Source organism: Drosophila virilis, chromosome 2 (assembly GCF_030788295.1).
Source record: "Drosophila virilis strain 15010-1051.87 chromosome 2, Dvir_AGI_RSII-ME, whole genome shotgun sequence".
NCBI lineage: Eukaryota > Metazoa > Arthropoda > Insecta > Diptera > Drosophilidae > Drosophila > Drosophila virilis.
In genome coordinates, this window is record NC_091544.1 from 2,976,962 (window position 1) to 2,995,790 (window position 18,829).

The following is an 18,829-nucleotide window of genomic DNA, read 5'->3' on the forward strand; positions in this document are numbered from 1 at the left end:
GTCAGAGCAATGCAGCGCACTCTTCTAGGGTTTTGTGTGGGAGGGGGATTGTGGGTGGTCACGAGGCACTGGCCAGAGGCAAAACAGGCAAAACTTTTGCTAACAATTGTAAATTCAACTCATTCGTTTTATTCATATTTCGCTTGCAGATGAAGCCCAAGCTGAAAAAGGCAGCCCAACCAGAAGGTGCAACGGTCACGTAGCGCCAGTCAGGTGTGTGCCAGGATCCAGTCGGAGCAGCAGCAGGAACAGAAGCCCGAACAAGGAGAAGAGCCTGCTGCTGACTAATTAACGCGTGCGGAACGCGGAGCTGGGCGAATGAATGGGATGTCACGCCCACGTCGAACTCGTCCGCAACCAGCTAGACGCCCACAGTTGGAAAATTAAGTTTAACCAAGTTGGAAGCTTAGCAATTGGCCATTTACAAAATGCGATGAGAGCAGCGATGGGAGAGATGGGGGAGGGGGCGGTTGATTTAATTTTGGGTAGCTGGAATCGGGCGAAGGAGCTCTTATGAAAATATTCGTGGCACGTGTTGCCCGTGCAATGTTTTGTCGCTCGACAACAACAAACTCTCAATTAACTAATCTAGCATCTAATTACAACAACAACAACAACAACAAGTTTACATATATTATATATGTATATTATTTAGCTGCTTGTAAATAGTCATTATAATTATTATTATGCTAAAAATTCTGTGTAACAATAACAACAACAATAGGCAAACAGCAGCAGCAAAAACTGTTAGCATTAAACAAAACAAATTATAAACAAATTATACGTTTTTTGCAAAATTTAATAAACAAACAAAATATAATTACGACATTTAGTATTTGTGCATTGACTACATTTATAAAGAATAATGCAAAAACAAAGAAAAGAAAAGAAAAGAAAAAACAACAAATAAAACTATTAATTAGTAATTATTATAATGTGATGTTATACATATATATATATATATATAAATAGAAAACAAACTACTTTAAACAAAATGTTAACCAACAACACATAAAAAAAAAAACAAAAAACAAAAACAATTTTCTTAAGTAGATTTTTGAATTACAATCTAATAATACACACATAAACATACAAATTTAAATTAATAAAACCGAAATCTTTCACAAAAAAAAAATAAACAAAATTAAAAAAAACGAAATGCGTTTTTCTACTAAAAAAAATAATAAAAAAATAAAAACTTTGAAATCTATACGAAATTGTCGAAAAGCGAATTGTAAATTTTTCAAATTTAGCTTGCCATATAAACAAATAAACAATGTAAATGTTGTGCGAAAATAAACAATTAGTTAAACAAACAATTGAAATTGACAAACAAATAAATAAATAAAAAATCGTAATATTATGTGTAACAAAATTTAGCGTCAAATCTCTCGATGACAACAAAATTTATGCAATTGTCCTTCATTTAGTTTCTGTGTGTGTGTCATTTTCTACTCTATACTATAAGATCGGCTCCAAGCCCGATCCAGATATTGATATATATATATATATTTATATATATACTGTAATGCAGCCTTGTTGTTCAAAATCGATTTACTCAATGCACGTTTTCTTCGCCAACCAATTGCAAAATTTGTACATTATAATGAATTATTGAGACGTTCTATTATTTCTAGAGAAAAATATCTATTATCTTGTACTTATAACTGTTAATGGCTTACATATATATATAATATATTTTTTAGTTTTCTATGTAAATCGCATTTCTTCCACTTTTCACACAAGCCAAACCCCGAAAAAAAAATATAAATAAAAAAAAAACACAGCAACAATTTCAATTAACAATTACTTTAAAGACAAATGGAAAGTTTTATGAATTTGTTTTTGCTTCGCCTTATAAAAAAAAACTCAATATAAACATTAGATTTTTTGTTATTTATTTTGTTAATCTTAACTTAGCATAAGTTAAAAAAAAAATACGATTATTCAAATATACATAATTCTATTTTGGTTAACAATTTTTGTCCGTTTTATTTTTTTTTTGTTTTTCAATCAAGCCCAGCATATAATTTGTACAAATTACACAACAAAAACAAAAAATCGAAAATATATTTAACATTAAAAACATATATAAAAAAAAATAAAAAAAAAACACAAACAAACAATTTAAGCGCAGAAGTTCAATTAATAAAAATTAGAATTTTAATATAATTAAATAGTTACATAATTTCAATATTTATATGCATAAATATTTAAAATAAAATTTAAACAAAATATAAAAAAAAAAATCGAAAAAATATTGATTAAAAAAACACACACAAACACAAAATACAATTATATGACGTATTGAAATGCATAGAATGTGAGTTTCATGAAAGCCCAAAAAAAAAAAACCAAAAAAAAAACAAAGTGAAAAAAAAAACCGATATTTGTTTCAGACTCGTAAAAATTGTGTACTTTAAAATTGAATAAAATTCAAGCGTTAATTCTCTAGAGAGAAGTGTGCCCATTTAAACAATAGATACAAAAACTGTTCCCAGGCCGAGATTTCCAATTAGAATCAACTTCTTCTGCTTCTTCTCGGCCTGCGACCGGGTTTTTGCAGCACAGCACAGCACACATTACACAATTCTTTTAGGCTGCGCACGTATGCAACATGATAATGATGATGATAATGATAATGAGAGCATGATAATGATGACGATGTGTTCGCCCAATGTAAAACATGTGAATGCGCATTGGGAACAGTTACTCCAACAATAATTCCAGGCATATCGAAGCATTTCAAAAACTCAGACAGCAATCAGTAAAAAAAAAAAACGGCATAAAAGAAATTTATAAAATTAAAAAAATATATAAAACCAAGTAATAAAAATAATAAATGCAAAAATGAACGGCAATAAAAGAGCAAGAACAGTTAGCAGCTAACAACTAGGAACAGTTTCTCACGCGGCAGATGGCAGGCAACTGTGCCCACCACGCACACAGAGAACGGACACACACACACACACAAACACACACACAGTATAATTAAATAAATAAAATAAACGAATGAGATATGTGAAAGAGAGAGAGAGAGAGAGAGAGAGAGAGAGAGCGGGAGAGGGGGGAGTCATGTATGCATGAGTATGTATATTCAAAAAGCAATAATACTGAGAAACATGATTAACAAGTGGAACACAGTAAAGATAAAAGAAAACAATTAACATGAGCATAAATGAGTATTTATATATATTTTAATTATACTACCATATATATATATATATATATATATATATATATATATATAAAACAAAATAAACAAATATATATACAACCTATATATATATATATATATTTAGTCCAAATAAATGAATTAGCGAGTCGAGCATTGCCGAAATTGCCGCTCAAAATGTATTTAATATTTACAAAATATTAAAATATCAATGTGCAATTGGAAAGCGTTTAAAACAATTCGCAAAATTAAAGCCTATACACGCCTCCAGATATACACATATATATATATATATATAATAAATATAGAGACATACGTGAAACATTTAACATAAAACACTTAACATAAAACACTTAACATAACACATTTAACATATATACAAATATAAATAAAAAGCGAAAGAAAATCATCCACGACAAAAAAACACACAAACACACACACACACACAATAACACATACTTATAACATTAAATCAAAACTTCAAAACTGTACTTACTTATTATAAATTATTATATAACAAAAGTATAAACTAATAAAGAAAGAAAAACAAAAACAAAAAAAACGGTTCAAATACTCGATAATTGTTAAACATGTTTAAAAACTAAATAAAACATAATACACCAACAAAAACAACAAAAACAACAAAACATATATATATATATATATAAAAATGATAAAAGAAAAAGTCAGTTGAGCCGTATAAAACTTCATATTATAAAAACATACTTGCATCTATATTTTTTCCTCTTTAGAAAATTTAGTTAATTATTGAAAGTAACAAATAAACATTACAATTAAGTGTTAGTCTTATATACATACATAATTATATTAAAAAAAAAAATGAAAATAAAAATAAAAATAAAAGGAGAGAAAAACGAGAAGCGAGTCAACAAATTTCAAGTGCGATAACCGAACCGAACAGAAAAAAATAAATAAAAAATTAAAATAAAAACGAACGAAACAAAAATCAGCAAATGAACAATTTTGAAATTATGATAATTGTTTCGCCTTTTTGTGTTTGAAACAAATTTGTTGTGTTATTTCGTCATAATTTTCACAATTGGTCAGACATCAAATTGATTTACTTACATTGATTAAAAAATAAAAATTATTTAACAAAAAACAAAAAAAAAAAGACAAGTTTTTCCTTAACTTTCTTGCGAGGCGCGCACAAATATTGCTTTCAGGCATAATTTAACATTAACATATAGATTAACATTTACATTCGCATTTACATTTGCATTAACATTTACGTTTACATTTACGTTCACGCAGGAGGATAGCTTATCAGTATGGAATCGGACTGCCACTGATATGACCAGTACAACACGTATCCGTGATACGTTACGCAGGATATTAAATATACCTCTAACAACTGCAATGGAGTATAAGATACACTGTGATAGCCTTAAATACGTTTCAATGTACGTATTATACATTTACGGTCATACATTACGAATATCGTATATCGTAACACGCAATCGAATAACATTCGTCTATGCATGCCCCACAGTCGATATCGTATTCTAAATAAACAGTTGCCAAATAGAAATACGCGAAATATCAGAGCCTGGCAATGTTGACGATAACCATGATGATCTGATGATGTTCTGATGATGATCCGGGCAGCAATTGGTCACATTTTTGGGCAACTTCATTTGTATAGATAGCTAATCGTTAATGCAATTTTCTTCTTCTATTTTGCAGTAATAAAGGCGCATTGAAAAGCTGAAATTCAGTGAATAATTACAACAAACACAAAACAAAAACAATAAGAAAACAAACAGATGATTTAGTCGCTAGCAAATGGAGCAACAGCAACAGCAACAACAACAACACACAGCAACAGCAACAGCAACAACAGCAAAAGCAACAACAACAATAACCGCAACAACAAAAGCAATAACCGCAACACAAGCAACAACAACAACAACAACAACGACGAGCACAAAACAGCCCCCTGATGATAATTATAGCAATGATAATGATGATGTTGATAATGGAAATACGATATATGAAGTACCGTAAAGACTAATCCCGAACCCCGAAAAACCATAGCAAGACAGTCAGTTAATATTTAAGCGCTAAATAATACAAATCTTTGTATTTTCAACAAGTTTACAAAGCCAGAGTTGTATATATGAAACGCCATAAATATTTTAGTTTGTATGTATAAAGTTTACATTAGCCATTCCCAATTTAATCAAAATCGAATTCAATCGAAACTCAAATTCAAATTATAAGCTGAACATTTAACCAAACGTCTAAAGCAATCGTATATTGGCAAAATAGTTTTCTAATATTTTTTCTATGCTGTGTAATATAGATTTAACTTTAACCCACACCCACACCGCCCCGCCTTCCCTCCCCCCTCCCCTCACACACAATTGTGCTGCTTCGGATAGTTACAGCTCGCCCAGACGACGGAGAAGAAGAAGAAGACAAAGATATAGACAGCACCAGCTAGGACTTACGATAATTATCTGTTTGAAATGATTATTTTAAATTTATGAAAACCGAATAATCAAATTGTTTGTTTTTGTTCAACAAAAAAAAAAAAAAAATACAAGTTTTTTACATTGAAGAAAAGTGAGAAGAAAAAAAACCGAAAAAGTAAATACTGAAACAAAAAAAAAAAAACCAAAATATACCTAGTTGTTTTTACATATGAATATGTGTATTATACCTACCCAGTATGTATGGCACATACACCCGATCGCAAACGCACACACCCTCACACACACAGACACGCCCATTTTCACCGTACATACACACGATTTTCTTCACAATCAAAATCAAGTACAACCAACCGACAGAAGTCCAATAAAGGAAACTATTAAAGTTGCAGAACATTATTTTCAAAATAAAATGCATTTTCTAAATCGAATGTGAGCACATCATGAATATTCTCTTTAAAAAACAAATGGAGCTTTACTTTAACAAAGGTCATCCAAAAACGTGTTCCTAAATATTTATGAAAATGTCTTTCAAATTGGGTGATAGTTTACATTTTATAGATATAATCTATATATATCTGATAGATTATATTATTACATAGAATCTATATGGACTGCACGCAGAGTAGGACTAGGACATTATCCAAAGAGTTCAGGAATCGTAAATAGTTGCACTTTTTGCTTATTTTCTTTATAGAAGTTTATGATTTGAACTTGCATTCAAAGAAATATGCTTGTTCTGCTATTAGTCTATAAAAACCGATCACTATAAAAACTGAGCAAAGTATAAATGACTTGTCACAGATCTACTTGAAAATGAATTTGAGCTCAAAAAGTCGATCAAGCTAATGAATTTGAACAGATTTACAAGAAACAGTTTCTTCGACACTTTCTTAAATCGTCTAGGCATAAAATTAGAGATTGGTTTATTGAATGGAAATTGTAGTTCTTCTGTCTGCTGGTTCGATTATAAATAAAAACTTAATCTAAGCTCGGTTAAAAATCAACTCTTCATTTGTCCTCGTAGCTGGTCAAATCAATTATGTAGACATTGGATATGAGACAATCGCCCTCCTGCAAAATAAAAATGTTTGTATATAAAGTTTTTTGGAGGTTCAAGTAACTATATTGCATACCGCTGGCGTGATGCCAACCAGCGCATCAGCATGACCATAGAACTCTTCCTTGAGAGATATGACAATTGTCTGCAAGTTGGTCGTATGATCCCGAATATAGGAGGCGACCTTGCCGATGTTTGTGTTATCCAAAGCGGCGTCTATCTCGTCAAGCACAAAGAACGGCGCGGGATGATAGCTACGCAAACAAATAATGAAGATCAGTTATTTTCCTGACGCCTTTTATAGACTCCGACTCACCTGTGCGTGGAGAAGAGCAGTGCCAGAGCAGCTATAGTCTTTTCGCCACCACTCAAATTGCTCATGGGCTGGAAACGTTTGCCGGGTGCCACACAATTGTAATTGATGCCATCTAGGTAGGGTTCCTCGGGATTGTCGGGTCCAATGTACGCCTGGGCGGCCTCATTGCGAGCCAGTTTCTTGTAGATGCCGTCAATGGCATCGGATATATGCTGACAGCATTGCACGAATCGTGATGAGCGTTCGTTCTTCACCTTTTCGAATGCCGCTTTTGCCTTTTTGGCTTTTCGCCTGGCATTCTCGAACTCTTCGTTTGTCGACTGCACCTTCTCCGTAACAAGATCCAGTTTTTGCATTGCTTTCATATTCGGCGTCTGTATGCGCTCCAATACATCCAGTTTGCTTTGCAGATCCTTCAGCAGCTGTTCATTCATTTTCTTGAAGGCGGAGTCGTCCTTCAGTTTGCACAGCTCGCGTGGCAATGATCGATAGTCGACCTCGATGCTGGAGACAAATGTGATTAGATGGTTAAGACTTTTGGTCTGCACGAGTTGGCATACTCACAGATTATCGTGCACCGTTGACGTTGATGGTTCCACACTATCCACATCACTTTGCCGCACTGCATCGTCCAGCGAGCCGCGCAGTAGGGGTACCACAATACAATCCGTCTTTGGAGTAAGAAACATTGTTAATACAAATTGGAATGTTCTTTTTGCGCACATACTTTAGCCTGTAGCAATATGTTTTGTCTTTCGTTTTTCTTGGCCTCGATTTTGGACTCCGTTGAAGACATTTGGCTGCCCACATTGTGAATTTCCTTGGCCAAGTTGGCAACATCTCGTCGTGCTTTAGATATGTCCTCTTCCATGTCATCGACTGCCTGTTTCTTGGCTTGCTTTTCCTGCTTGAACTTCTCCATTTTCTCCTTCTCCTCATCCATTTCTTTCAAATAACGCGCCTCAGCGGCTTTGAGGCCCTCCAATGCATCTTCCTCATCCTGTACGCTGCGTTCCCATCGCTCGACGTTCTCTATAAAACGTAATAATTTATTTAAAATGTAATGTTAGACACTTTTAACTTTAGTTAACCAACTTCGTGTGTCCTTTTGCTTTTCGAAGTCCAGCTGAGTGTTAATTGCATCGATTTGTTGCTCAAACTCGGCACGTTTGCGTGCTCTTTCCTGTTGCATGACAAGCTCACGCTCCTCGTACTGTCGAATGTTCTTCACACCTAGTCGACGACAAAAGGCGGCAAACACCTTGTCCTCCACATTATTCATGTTCTCTTTGATCTCTTGTATGTGCTCCTCTCGATCTTGCATGCGACGCTCAATTTCGTTGATCTTTGGCTACGAACGGAATAAATTGACAGGTTACAAAACTTGGATTTGATTTGGTAAGATTTGTGTAGCACCTACCCCGAAGTCATCCAACTGGGTTTGCACTTGCTTTAACTGGTTATCGTATTGACTGATGGACTTTTTCGATGACTCCAAGTCCACCATGCTGTATTTCAGACGATTCTCGAGGCCCTTAATCTGTGACTCAACTGTTGCCAGCTCACTTTGCTTGCGCGACTTTTTGACCAGCTCCTTCAGCTCTTCGTTGAGGCGTTCCTTTTGCATCTTGAGCTGAGCCATATGCTTTTCATCCCAGCGTTTTGCCTTGCGTGCCAAATCATGACTGCCGCCAGAGATGAGGCCAGACTTCTGATAGAATGTGCCATCCAGTGCCAATGCATCGAATCGTGATCGATCTATTTCGTAGGCCACCTTCATGGCATCCTCCGGCGTTTCGCAGACCAGCGCATTGCCGGTAGCAAAAAGCACAGCACGTTCGATCTCTTGCGGTTCGAATTTGAGCACATCGAAGACCAGGCGCACATTGCGCGGCTCGCTGATGTTGCGCAGGCGTTCTTTTAGTGGTTTAACCTGCAAATAGTCCAGCGGCAGAAAGGTCTCCACCTCTAACATTTGCTCTTTCAAGATCTGCAGGAGACAGAGAAATGATAAGACAAAGAAAACATAGATGCCAGCTAAAAACCCACCTGAATGCAATGTCGCGCAGTTTTCTCAGTGTCCACGATAATGGCTTCCATAAACTTGCCCAGCACCTTGGTAACAGCCACGTTGTAGCGCTTGTGCGTGGGCTGGCACATGTTGATCATACGATCGTATACGCCGGGCACTTGTTTCTTGAATAGCTCGACTACTTCCTGTTTTTTCTTGCGACGGGCATCTTCGTGCTTGTCGCTCTTGGCATCACCCAACTGATCGCGAACGTTTTCCAGCTCACGTTGTTTTTCGGCAATTTTCTCCTTTGAGCTGCCCACATCGCGTCGCAGCTCGTCCTTTATGCGATTCTGTTCTTCGAGAGCGGCTTGAGAGGATTTTATATGGTCCATAAGCTTATCGCGGCGCTTTACAGCTTCTTCACGCTGCAGCGAGAGCTTCTTGTACGATTCCTCAACGGACGCCCTGCGATTAGTTTCCCCATCAAGCGTATCCTGTTCAGATTTTTGCTCACGGTTGACCGAGTCCAACTCGGAGCGATACTGTGTGGCAGTTGCTTCGGCCTCCTGTTTCAGCCGATCGTATTCCTGCACGAGTCCTTCCTCCATGTTGACGCTTTTGCCACGACGTTGCGACTCGTTTTCGATTTCGTCTTCGAAACGCTTTTTCAATGCCTCCACATCACTGAGTTGCTTTTCCAGTTTTTGTATGTCCTGCTGATGGGCATTGTCCGCTTCGCGCGCTGTTTCCAGTGTCTTTTGCAGGGACACCAGCTTCTTCTTGCAATGCGTCACCTTTTCCTTTGCTTTTATGTATAAGGGACGTCGTTTATTTAGCTGTGTCTCAAATTCACGTATCTCCTGATCTATTTTGGCCAAGTCTCGCGTTATTTTGCCAGCATCTTTTTTCTTTTCGCGCAGAATCTCGTCGGCAGCCTCTTTGCGTTGCTCAACGGCTTTCAGCTCCTGCTGCTTCACTTCCAAGTCTGCAGTGTACTTCTGTATATCTTTTTCGACGTGGAATAGACGAAACAGTTGATACTCCACTTGTTTCTCGTTCTAAAATGAAAGCATAGCACGGATTCTTGACATTCAAATTCTCAAACATCTGAATATAGAGCATACATATTCGTCCTGCAAGCGTGTGTAGCGTTCGGCCTCCATTTTTTCATGTTTTGCTTCCTTTCGTTCGGCAGCAATTCCCTTTTTCTTCTGGTACGTAAACTGGGTTTCCTCTTCAGCGACAATCATCTCCTGCTTTAGCCGATTGTAATCATCCTTCAGCAGACCAGACCTGGCAATCAAAATCAAATAATTAATGAAATATATTATTTATTTGCTTTGCGCCTTACCCGCTGATTTCTTCAAATAGAGCGGTGCGTTCCTTGGGCGTCTTCATGGCAATGTTCTCCACTGCTCCCTGGAACACCAAAAAGTTCTTGGCCTTCACATTGATGCCCAGTTTCTCCAGCTTGTTTAGGTATGTGTTGCTCGAGACACTCTAGAAATAATCATGCAAAATTAACTTTTTGTATAGAAAACATGTGTGCACCACATACTTCGCCATTGATTCGATACTCCGAGGAGCCGCTTATTACGGCACGCTGAAAATCCATGTGTTTCTCGCCATCCAAAATAAATTTAGCCGTCACATAGCAGCTGCGCGCCACTGGCTTGCCAATGGAGGAGCCGTGTATTAGATCATTCAGGCGCTTTACACGCAGGCTCGACGTTTTTTCACCCATTACAAAGCTAATGGCGTCCATGAAGTTTGATTTACCAGAACCATTGGGTCCTATAACAGCATTAAACTGCTTTAAAGGACCCACAACAATGTGGCCACGGTAGGACTTAAAATTTTCCATTTCAATGAATTGAAGAAATGCAGTGTCTTCTTCTGGCTTGCGTGCAGCTGTTGTCGGCGCTTTGGGCACGTTTTCTTCATCATCTTCAGCCATAGTTCAAGCTTATAGACGTAAGTACCACAATAAAAACAATATTTAATAATTTTTCCAAGATGCTCTTGCGCCAAGAAGCTTCTTTTTCAGATTGCCATTCACTGCGACTTGATTTCAGTGTTGCAAAAATACCAACTAGTTAAAAATACAATCGAACAACTCAGACTATCGATAGCTATCGACCTGAGCAAGAGTAATGCTCCGCCTAACATTTTTTTTCCCATATTAACATAAATTCTTTTAATTAAAATTTAATTGGTTAAGTTTAATTGTTATATACCAGATATTATACAATATATCTTCCAATAAAACAAGCATGTGCAAAAAATACCAAAACTAGCAAGAATACAATAACATTGTAGGTAAGATTTTTAAATCAGTTCACAATTGTCAAGTATTTTACAGCACTACAAGCCCCGATTTATTTTCGATAAAAATATTACACCTCATAATTTTCTGGCCACTCTCATAATCTGTTCAAATTTTATAAGGACACGACTGCCATTTAAATTTAAATAGAACTTAGACAAATATGTTGACGTCCATTTTTTGCCGTGTTAAACGACAAATTCCATTAAATCAGGGTATAAAAGGCGCTTATTTGGCATACTGCGCCTACTGCAATAAAGCGCCAATTATTGACAAGAGTATGTTGGGCAAGTTTCACATCGATGTCAGATCTGCCGTCGATATAGAAAAAACTTTCAAATTCCCAGGCAGCCTTAACATTCCAGCGGACCACTTGCCCAAAGCACTGGGTCCAGCTACAAGCGAAGCTGAATTTAAACTCCAATTTGGTCGCGAAAAACCACTTGAAAACACCGAACTTATGTTTTCATGTGCCACAGGAAAGCTTGCAAGATTATCTGCCGTCCAAGCTGTCGCCCTGGGCTACAGATATGTCTGCTTTTACGATGGCAGCTGCGCAGATTTGCTGCAACAGGATAAAAAAATGAACATAGCATAAAATATGAACTTATTACAGCATCCTAGCTTAACAATAAATTAATGTTAACATTTCACATTTAACAAATTTGTTTTTATTTAATATATTTAAATTCTATTATATATAAGTAGGTAACATTCATAAATAAATCATATTTTAATCAACAAAGATTTTTGGTTGAGATCCCATTATACTATAATACTGATTAAACTTAAATCTCTTTCATAACTGCCTCTATTTTAGTCGACCTCCTCGACAGTGGGTCCAGTGTAGCCGCCATTGCCGAAGCCTCCTGCCTGCTGGCCACAGTGCGAGGCTTGAGGACCGTCGCCCGCTCCTCCGGCGCCCTGCTGATGCATCTTGGTCATGACTGGACTACAGAATTTCGTGAGCTCCTGCAGCTTGTATTCGAACTCCTCCTTCTCCGCTGTGGTATTGGCATCGAGCCATTTGATGGCTTCACTGCACTTGTCCAGGATACTGCTGCGGTCTGACTGGGGGATCTTGTCACCAGCATTCTCAGCAGCCTCTTTCACGCCAAAGATGTAGCTCTCCAACTGGTTGCGGGCGGCGATTCTCTGGCGATGCTTCTCGTCCTCCTCAGCGTACTGCTCGGCCTCGTTAACCATGCGATCAATCTCGGCCTGCGAAAGACGACCCTTGTCGTTCTTGATGGTAATGTTCTTGGCATTGCCGGTTCCCATCTCCTTGGCATTCACATTGAGAATGCCATTGGCATCCAGGTCAAAAGTGACTTCCACTTTTGGGACACCGCGCGGCGCTGGCGGTATGCCGGTCAAGTTGAAAGTGCCCAGCACGTTGTTGTCCTTCGTCATGGCGCGCTCGCCCTCAAACACCTGGACAGTCACAGCGGGCTGGTTGTCCGCGTATGTGGTGAAGGTCTTTGACTGCTTGCAGGGAATGCGACTGTTCCGCTCAATCAGTTTGGTCATCACTCCGCCAGCTGTTTCTATGCCCAATGAGAGAGGTGCCACGTCGACCAGCAGCACGTCCTTGATTTGGCTGCTCTCGTCTCCACTAAGTATGGCAGCTTGTATGGCGGCGCCATAGGCGACGGCTTCGTCTGGATTGATGGACAGGTTGAGGCTCTTGCCGGAGAAGAAGTTCTGTAGCAGGCTCTGCACTTTTGGAATGCGTGTGGAGCCGCCTACCAGAACAATGTCGTTAATCTGGCTTTTGTCCATTTTGGCATCGTTTAGAGCCTTCTCCACCGGCTGTAGTGTGCTCCGGAACAAGTCGCCGCACAGCTCCTCGAAGCGCGCCCGACTAATCTTTGTGTAGAAGTCGTGACCCTCGAACAGGGCATCGATCTCAATCGAGGCTTCGCTGCTTGAGGACAAGGTGCGCTTTGCTCTCTCGGCGGCAGTCCGCAGGCGGCGCAGCGCTCGTGGATTGGAGCGTAGATCCTTCTTAAACTTGCGCTTGAACTCGTCAGCGAAGTGGTTGACTAGCCTGTTGTCGAAGTCCTCGCCTCCAAGATGTGTATCTCCAGCAGTCGACCGCACCTCGAACAGAGAGCCCTCGTCGATGGTCAGAATCGAGACATCGAAGGTGCCGCCGCCCAAGTCGAATATTAGAACATTGCGTTCACCCTTGAGATTCTTATCCAGGCCATAGGCCAATGCCGCAGCCGTGGGCTCGTTGATGATGCGCAGCACGTTCAACCCGGCGATGGCACCGGCGTCCTTGGTGGCCTGACGCTGCGAATCATTGAAGTAGGCAGGCACCGTGATGACGGCGTCTCTGATGGTGGTGCCCAAGTATGCTTCGGCTGTCTCCTTCATTTTTACAAGCACCATCGAACTGATCTCCTCTGGGGCGAAGCGCTTCTCCTCGCCCTTGAACTCGACGCTCATCTTTGGCTTTCCGCAGTCGTTGACCACTTTGAATGGCCAGTGCTTCATGTCATCTTGAATCTTTGGATCATCGAACTTGCGTCCAATCAAACGTTTCGCGTCGAAGACGCTGTTCTTCGGATTCATGGCCACCTGGTTCTTGGCCGCGTCTCCAATCAACCGCTCCGAGTCGGTAAATGCCACATAGCTGGGCGTGGTGCGATTGCCCTGGTCGTTGGCTATTATCTCCACCTTGCCGTGCTGGAAGACACCCACGCACGAGTACGTGGTGCCCAAATCAATACCAATGGCCGGCATCTTGGCTGTTTCTTTCTCTTCTCGGTTTACCAACTGTTGTTTTACTTTGATGTACTTGTACTTGTACTTTTATTCAACCGTTTAACTTTTACTTTTACTTTTACTTTAACTTCTTATTTAATTTGTGTTAACTGTTCTGAATGTATTCTAATATGGTACCCTTTTGAGTATGGGTTAGCTTGTTTAGCTTCTCTTTGGTTCGCTTGATGTTTCCACTACGACTGCTTGCTATGAAATGTGACGAGCTGAAAATTTTCTCTGCTATTTATACTCTGACGCTGTGTGGTGGAATATTCGAGATTCCCCTCAATAGAAGAGTACTGACTCCAGACGATTCGAGAGAGTGCGAGCGAGCCAGACAGTGTTTTTTATAGGCGTATATGTATGTATGTGGTGTGTTTGTTGTGTGAAGGGGAACGACTGCTTTTAACACGCACGACTTCCAATATATAATGCGCGGCAAATGCCTTCTGCCAATTATTTGCTTGAGTTTCGACTGGCAGTGCGTATGAAATCAACGACATTTGATTTTTTTGAGAATAAATATGATATTATTTATTTAGTGCAACGAGCCTTAATGCGTTTCGAAAATTTGCTCTGCCCTGCTCCCCTGAGAAATTGGAATGTTGCGTCTTCCAGTTGCGCAGCCGTACTACGTCAAACAAAATGCGCAATTAATCTTTCCCCATGCCAATCGTTGTTGGTAAATATTTTGGCGGCATTTTGGGTAATGCGGTACAAGTGAACTTTATATTCGTAGTGAAAATAAGTTTTCTTTCGTGACTTTTCGACGGAGAGCTGCATCGCGACATTAACCTCTTCGATATTTCAATTTGTTTAACTTGAATTTAATGATAAATGCTATTACATATGTATGTATGTATATTATTCCATTGGTAAGGCTGCCATACCGTTTCCCTTTTAGAGAGTTGCCAAACTTTTTTTTTCCGTATTTCGGATAAATTAAAACAAAAATAGCTTGACACCGGCAAACGCAAGAATGGGGATTTCTAGTTCAATTCACTCGTTTATTTTCTGGTCATTAACTAAATCGGTCATTTAGTTCGCTGGTTTATTCGGTCATGATATATACTTACTGAACAACTGAACATCGGAATAGAATATCGTTAATGAACGAGTGAACGAGTATGGATTATTATTTTGCTCTTATTTCCCTTTCTGCGCTTTCTCTGAACAGAGGATATAAATGTGATATGATATGTGTAAATATATATGCATATGTATGCACACTTTATAGTTTATTTCTAGCTAGAAAAAGGCTTACATGGCTGCGCTGACGTTTATCTGTGAACATACAGACGAGTAATGTCTGGCAGTCTCTCGAATCGTCTCGAACCTTCTGCACTCTTCTTTTGAGGGGAATCTCGAATATTCCACCACACAGCGTCAGAGTATAAATAGCAGAGCAAATTTTCACCTCGTCACAATTCATAACAAGCTATCGTAGTGGAAACACAGCAAGCGAACCAAAGAGAAGCTAAACAAGCTAACCCATACTCAAAAGGGTACCATATTAGAATACATTCAGAACAGTTAACACAAATTAAATAAGAAGTTAAAGTAAAAGTAAAAGTAAAAGTTAAACGGTTGAATAAAAGTACAAGTACAAGTACAACATCAAAGTAAAACAACAGTTGGTAAACCGAGAAGAGAAAGAAACAGCCAAGATGCCGGCCATTGGTATTGATCTGGGAACCACGTACTCGTGCGTGGGTGTCTTCCAGCACGGCAAGGTGGAGATAATAGCCAACGACCAGGGCAATCGCACCACGCCCAGCTATGTGGCATTTACCGACTCGGAGCGGTTGATTGGAGACGCGGCCAAGAACCAGGTGGCCATGAATCCGAAGAACAGTGTCTTCGACGCGAAACGTTTGATTGGACGCAAGTTCGATGATCCAAAGATTCAAGATGACATGAAGCACTGGCCATTCAAAGTGGTCAACGACTGCGGAAAGCCAAAGATGAGCGTCGAGTTCAAGGGCGAGGAGAAGCGCTTTGCCCCAGAGGAGATCAGTTCGATGGTGCTTGTAAAAATGAAGGAGACAGCCGAAGCATACTTGGGCACCACCATCAGAGACGCCGTCATCACGGTGCCTGCCTACTTCAATGATTCGCAGCGTCAGGCCACCAAGGACGCCGGTGCAATCGCCGGGTTGAACGTGCTGCGCATCATCAACGAGCCCACGGCTGCGGCATTGGCCTATGGCCTGGATAAGAATCTCAAGGGTGAACGCAATGTTCTAATATTCGACTTGGGCGGCGGCACCTTCGATGTCTCGATTCTGACCATCGACGAGGGCTCTCTGTTCGAGGTGCGGTCGACTGCTGGAGATACACATCTTGGAGGCGAGGACTTCGACAACAGGCTAGTCAACCACTTCGCTGACGAGTTCAAGCGCAAGTTTAAGAAGGATCTACGCTCCAATCCACGAGCGCTGCGCCGCCTGCGGACTGCCGCCGAGAGAGCAAAGCGCACCTTGTCCTCAAGCAGCGAAGCCTCGATTGAGATCGATGCCCTGTTCGAGGGTCACGACTTCTACACAAAGATTAGTCGGGCGCGCTTCGAGGAGCTGTGCGGCGACTTGTTCCGGAGCACACTACAGCCGGTGGAGAAGGCTCTAAACGATGCCAAAATGGACAAAAGCCAGATTAACGACATTGTTCTGGTAGGCGGCTCCACACGCATTCCAAAAGTGCAGAGCCTGCTACAGAACTTCTTCTCCGGCAAGAGCCTCAACCTGTCCATCAATCCAGACGAAGCCGTCGCCTATGGCGCCGCCATACAAGCTGCCATACTTAGTGGAGACGAGAGCAGCCAAATCAAGGACGTGCTGCTGGTCGACGTGGCACCTCTCTCATTGGGCATAGAAACAGCTGGCGGAGTGATGACCAAACTGATTGAGCGGAACAGTCGCATTCCCTGCAAGCAGTCAAAGACCTTCACCACATACGCGGACAACCAGCCCGCTGTGACTGTCCAGGTGTTTGAGGGCGAGCGCGCCATGACGAAGGACAACAACGTGCTGGGCACTTTCAACTTGACCGGCATACCGCCAGCGCCGCGCGGTGTCCCAAAAGTGGAAGTCACTTTTGACCTGGATGCCAATGGCATTCTCAATGTGAATGCCAAGGAGATGGGAACCGGCAATGCCAAGAACATTACCATCAAGAACGACAAGGGTCGTCTTTCGCAGGCCGAGATTGATCGCATGGTTAACGAGGCCGAGCAGTATGCTGAGGAGGACGAGAAGCATCGCCAGAGAATCGCCGCCCGCAACCAGTTGGAGAGCTACATCTTTGGCGTGAAAGAGGCTGCTGAGAATGCTGGTGACAAGATCCCCCAGTCAGACCGCAGCAGTATCCTGGACAAGTGCAGTGAAGCCATCAAATGGCTCGATGCCAATACCACAGCGGAGAAGGAGGAGTTCGAATACAAGCTGCAGGAGCTCACGAAATTCTGTAGTCCAGTCATGACCAAGATGCATCAGCAGGGCGCCGGAGGAGCGGGCGGCGGTCCTCAAGCTTCGCACTGTGGCCAGCAGGCAGGAAGCTTCGGCAATGGCGGCTACACTGGACCCACTGTCGAGGAGGTCGACTAAAGCAAAAGCATTAAATAGTATTAATTGTAACAAGTTAAGATGTTCGATCTCACAACCAAAGAATTATTTATATTCCTTTAAGTATGTTTGAATTGAATTTAATTCAATAAAAATAGTTAAAATAACCTAGTTTTGAGTATTTACTTGGGCAAGCCTTCATGCTCAGCCCAGTCCAGCCACGAACCTTCATAGTTTTTGACATTTTTGAAGCCCAGCGCGACGGCGGCTTCTGCAGCCTTCAGGCTGCGTACTCCGCTTCTACAATGAAAAACAAGTTCCGTATCGGGCTGTGGCTTCTCGCGAGCATATTTCGATTTGAAGATTTGCTCACTGCTCGCTAGCTCCTGGCTAACAATGCCCAGTGGAATGTTGATGCTGGATGGAACTTGTCCTGTTTCTTTGAGTTCCTTTGGCTCACGTACATCGATGAGCAGCTTCCGTGGATCGTTTATCAATTTTTTTACTTCCGCATAGTCCACTTTGCCAATTGGTTGGCCGCTGCTGTAAAAACGTCCTGTGGCGGCAGCATATGTGATGTGTTTAAAAATGGTTGGTTTCGCTTGGAATTTATTAGTTGCTGCAGTTGTTAAATGGCGCAGTGTGAAACCCGTTGCTTTAACTACAATGGGAGAATAGTTTAAAAGTACTTTAGCCATTTTTATGTTACTTTAATAACAAATGTTATGTAAAATCGAACGAAGGTGGCAACGACACCAATTGCTAAGCCGGTTCTCAGCTGTTATGTTGGATGGCGTTGCCAGACTGCAATTTTTAAATCAGGCGAGCAATTTTAGACAGTTTAAATGTTAAAAACTATTTACTCTAACGTACAGAAATGCTATATAACTAAATATTTTGTTGCCAAGCGCTTGCATTATCACTCAGCGAATACGTGAAGAGTGTGTGTCAAGGCAAAGGCTCAAACAAGTTCACATGAATTGATAAGTCGAATACCCAGCCATTTTGGTTGCGGCTGACGTCTCCTGCTTGATTAATTCAATTAATCGTTATATAGAATAACGATCCCGGATTCAATTACATTCGCTCCCATCTATAAGCATGCATATACATGTACACTGTACACAAACATACACACATACATACATAC

The 18,829-nt window shown here is 40.4% G+C and overlaps 6 protein-coding genes across 7 annotated transcripts in view; 3 read left to right on the top strand and 3 right to left on the bottom strand.

The window, feature by feature from the left end:
* The window catches only part of Syx1A (Syntaxin 1A), a 41,382-nt gene extending 38,591 nt beyond the window's left edge, over positions 1-2,791 (top strand). The window contains exon 3 of the mRNA XM_070207261.1: positions 150-2,791. The gene's annotated coding sequence lies outside the window, so the exon portion shown is untranslated. The remainder of the gene's footprint in view (positions 1-149) is intronic.
* eIF4EHP (eukaryotic translation initiation factor 4E homologous protein) overlaps positions 1-5,089 on the top strand; it is a 46,394-nt gene extending 41,305 nt beyond the window's left edge. The window contains exons 3-4 of one of the 2 annotated variants that reach the window (XM_070207263.1): positions 4,451-4,599; positions 4,883-5,089. In XM_070207263.1, the coding sequence (XP_070063364.1) occupies positions 4,451-4,599; positions 4,883-4,907 (174 nt within the window). In that variant the 3' untranslated portion in view covers positions 4,908-5,089. Of the gene's footprint in view, positions 1-4,450; positions 4,600-4,688; positions 4,847-4,882 lie in introns of those variants that run through there. The other variant, XM_070207262.1, reaches the window with a different exon arrangement.
* Positions 5,090-6,540: 1,451 nt separating this feature from the next.
* Positions 6,541-11,085, bottom strand: SMC1 (structural maintenance of chromosomes 1). The gene is made up of 11 exons (XM_002058612.4): positions 10,580-11,085; positions 10,373-10,521; positions 10,146-10,314; positions 9,057-10,079; positions 8,428-8,997; positions 8,103-8,358; positions 7,735-8,039; positions 7,572-7,678; positions 7,008-7,511; positions 6,768-6,945; positions 6,541-6,705 (listed from the first exon to the last, which is right to left on the bottom strand). Exons 1-11 carry the CDS (start codon positions 10,976-10,978, stop codon positions 6,643-6,645), a joined length of 3,723 nt encoding a protein of 1,240 aa, XP_002058648.1. The 5' UTR covers positions 10,979-11,085; the 3' UTR covers positions 6,541-6,642.
* A 910-nt stretch (positions 11,086-11,995) lies between these two features.
* Positions 11,996-14,341, bottom strand: LOC6634859 (heat shock protein 68). The gene has a single exon (XM_002058613.4). It carries the CDS (start codon positions 14,096-14,098, stop codon positions 12,164-12,166), a length of 1,935 nt encoding a protein of 644 aa, XP_002058649.1. The 5' UTR covers positions 14,099-14,341; the 3' UTR covers positions 11,996-12,163.
* Positions 14,342-15,534: 1,193 nt separating this feature from the next.
* LOC6635006 (heat shock protein 68) lies at positions 15,535-17,846 on the top strand. Its single transcript, XM_002058614.4, has one exon. It carries the CDS (start codon positions 15,787-15,789, stop codon positions 17,719-17,721), a length of 1,935 nt encoding a protein of 644 aa, XP_002058650.1. The 5' UTR covers positions 15,535-15,786; the 3' UTR covers positions 17,722-17,846.
* On the bottom strand, positions 17,804-18,444 carry LOC6635007 (rhodanese domain-containing protein CG4456). The gene has a single exon (XM_002058615.4). It carries the CDS (start codon positions 18,375-18,377, stop codon positions 17,862-17,864), a length of 516 nt encoding a protein of 171 aa, XP_002058651.1. The 5' UTR covers positions 18,378-18,444; the 3' UTR covers positions 17,804-17,861.
* Between the last annotated feature and the right edge of the window lie 385 nt (positions 18,445-18,829).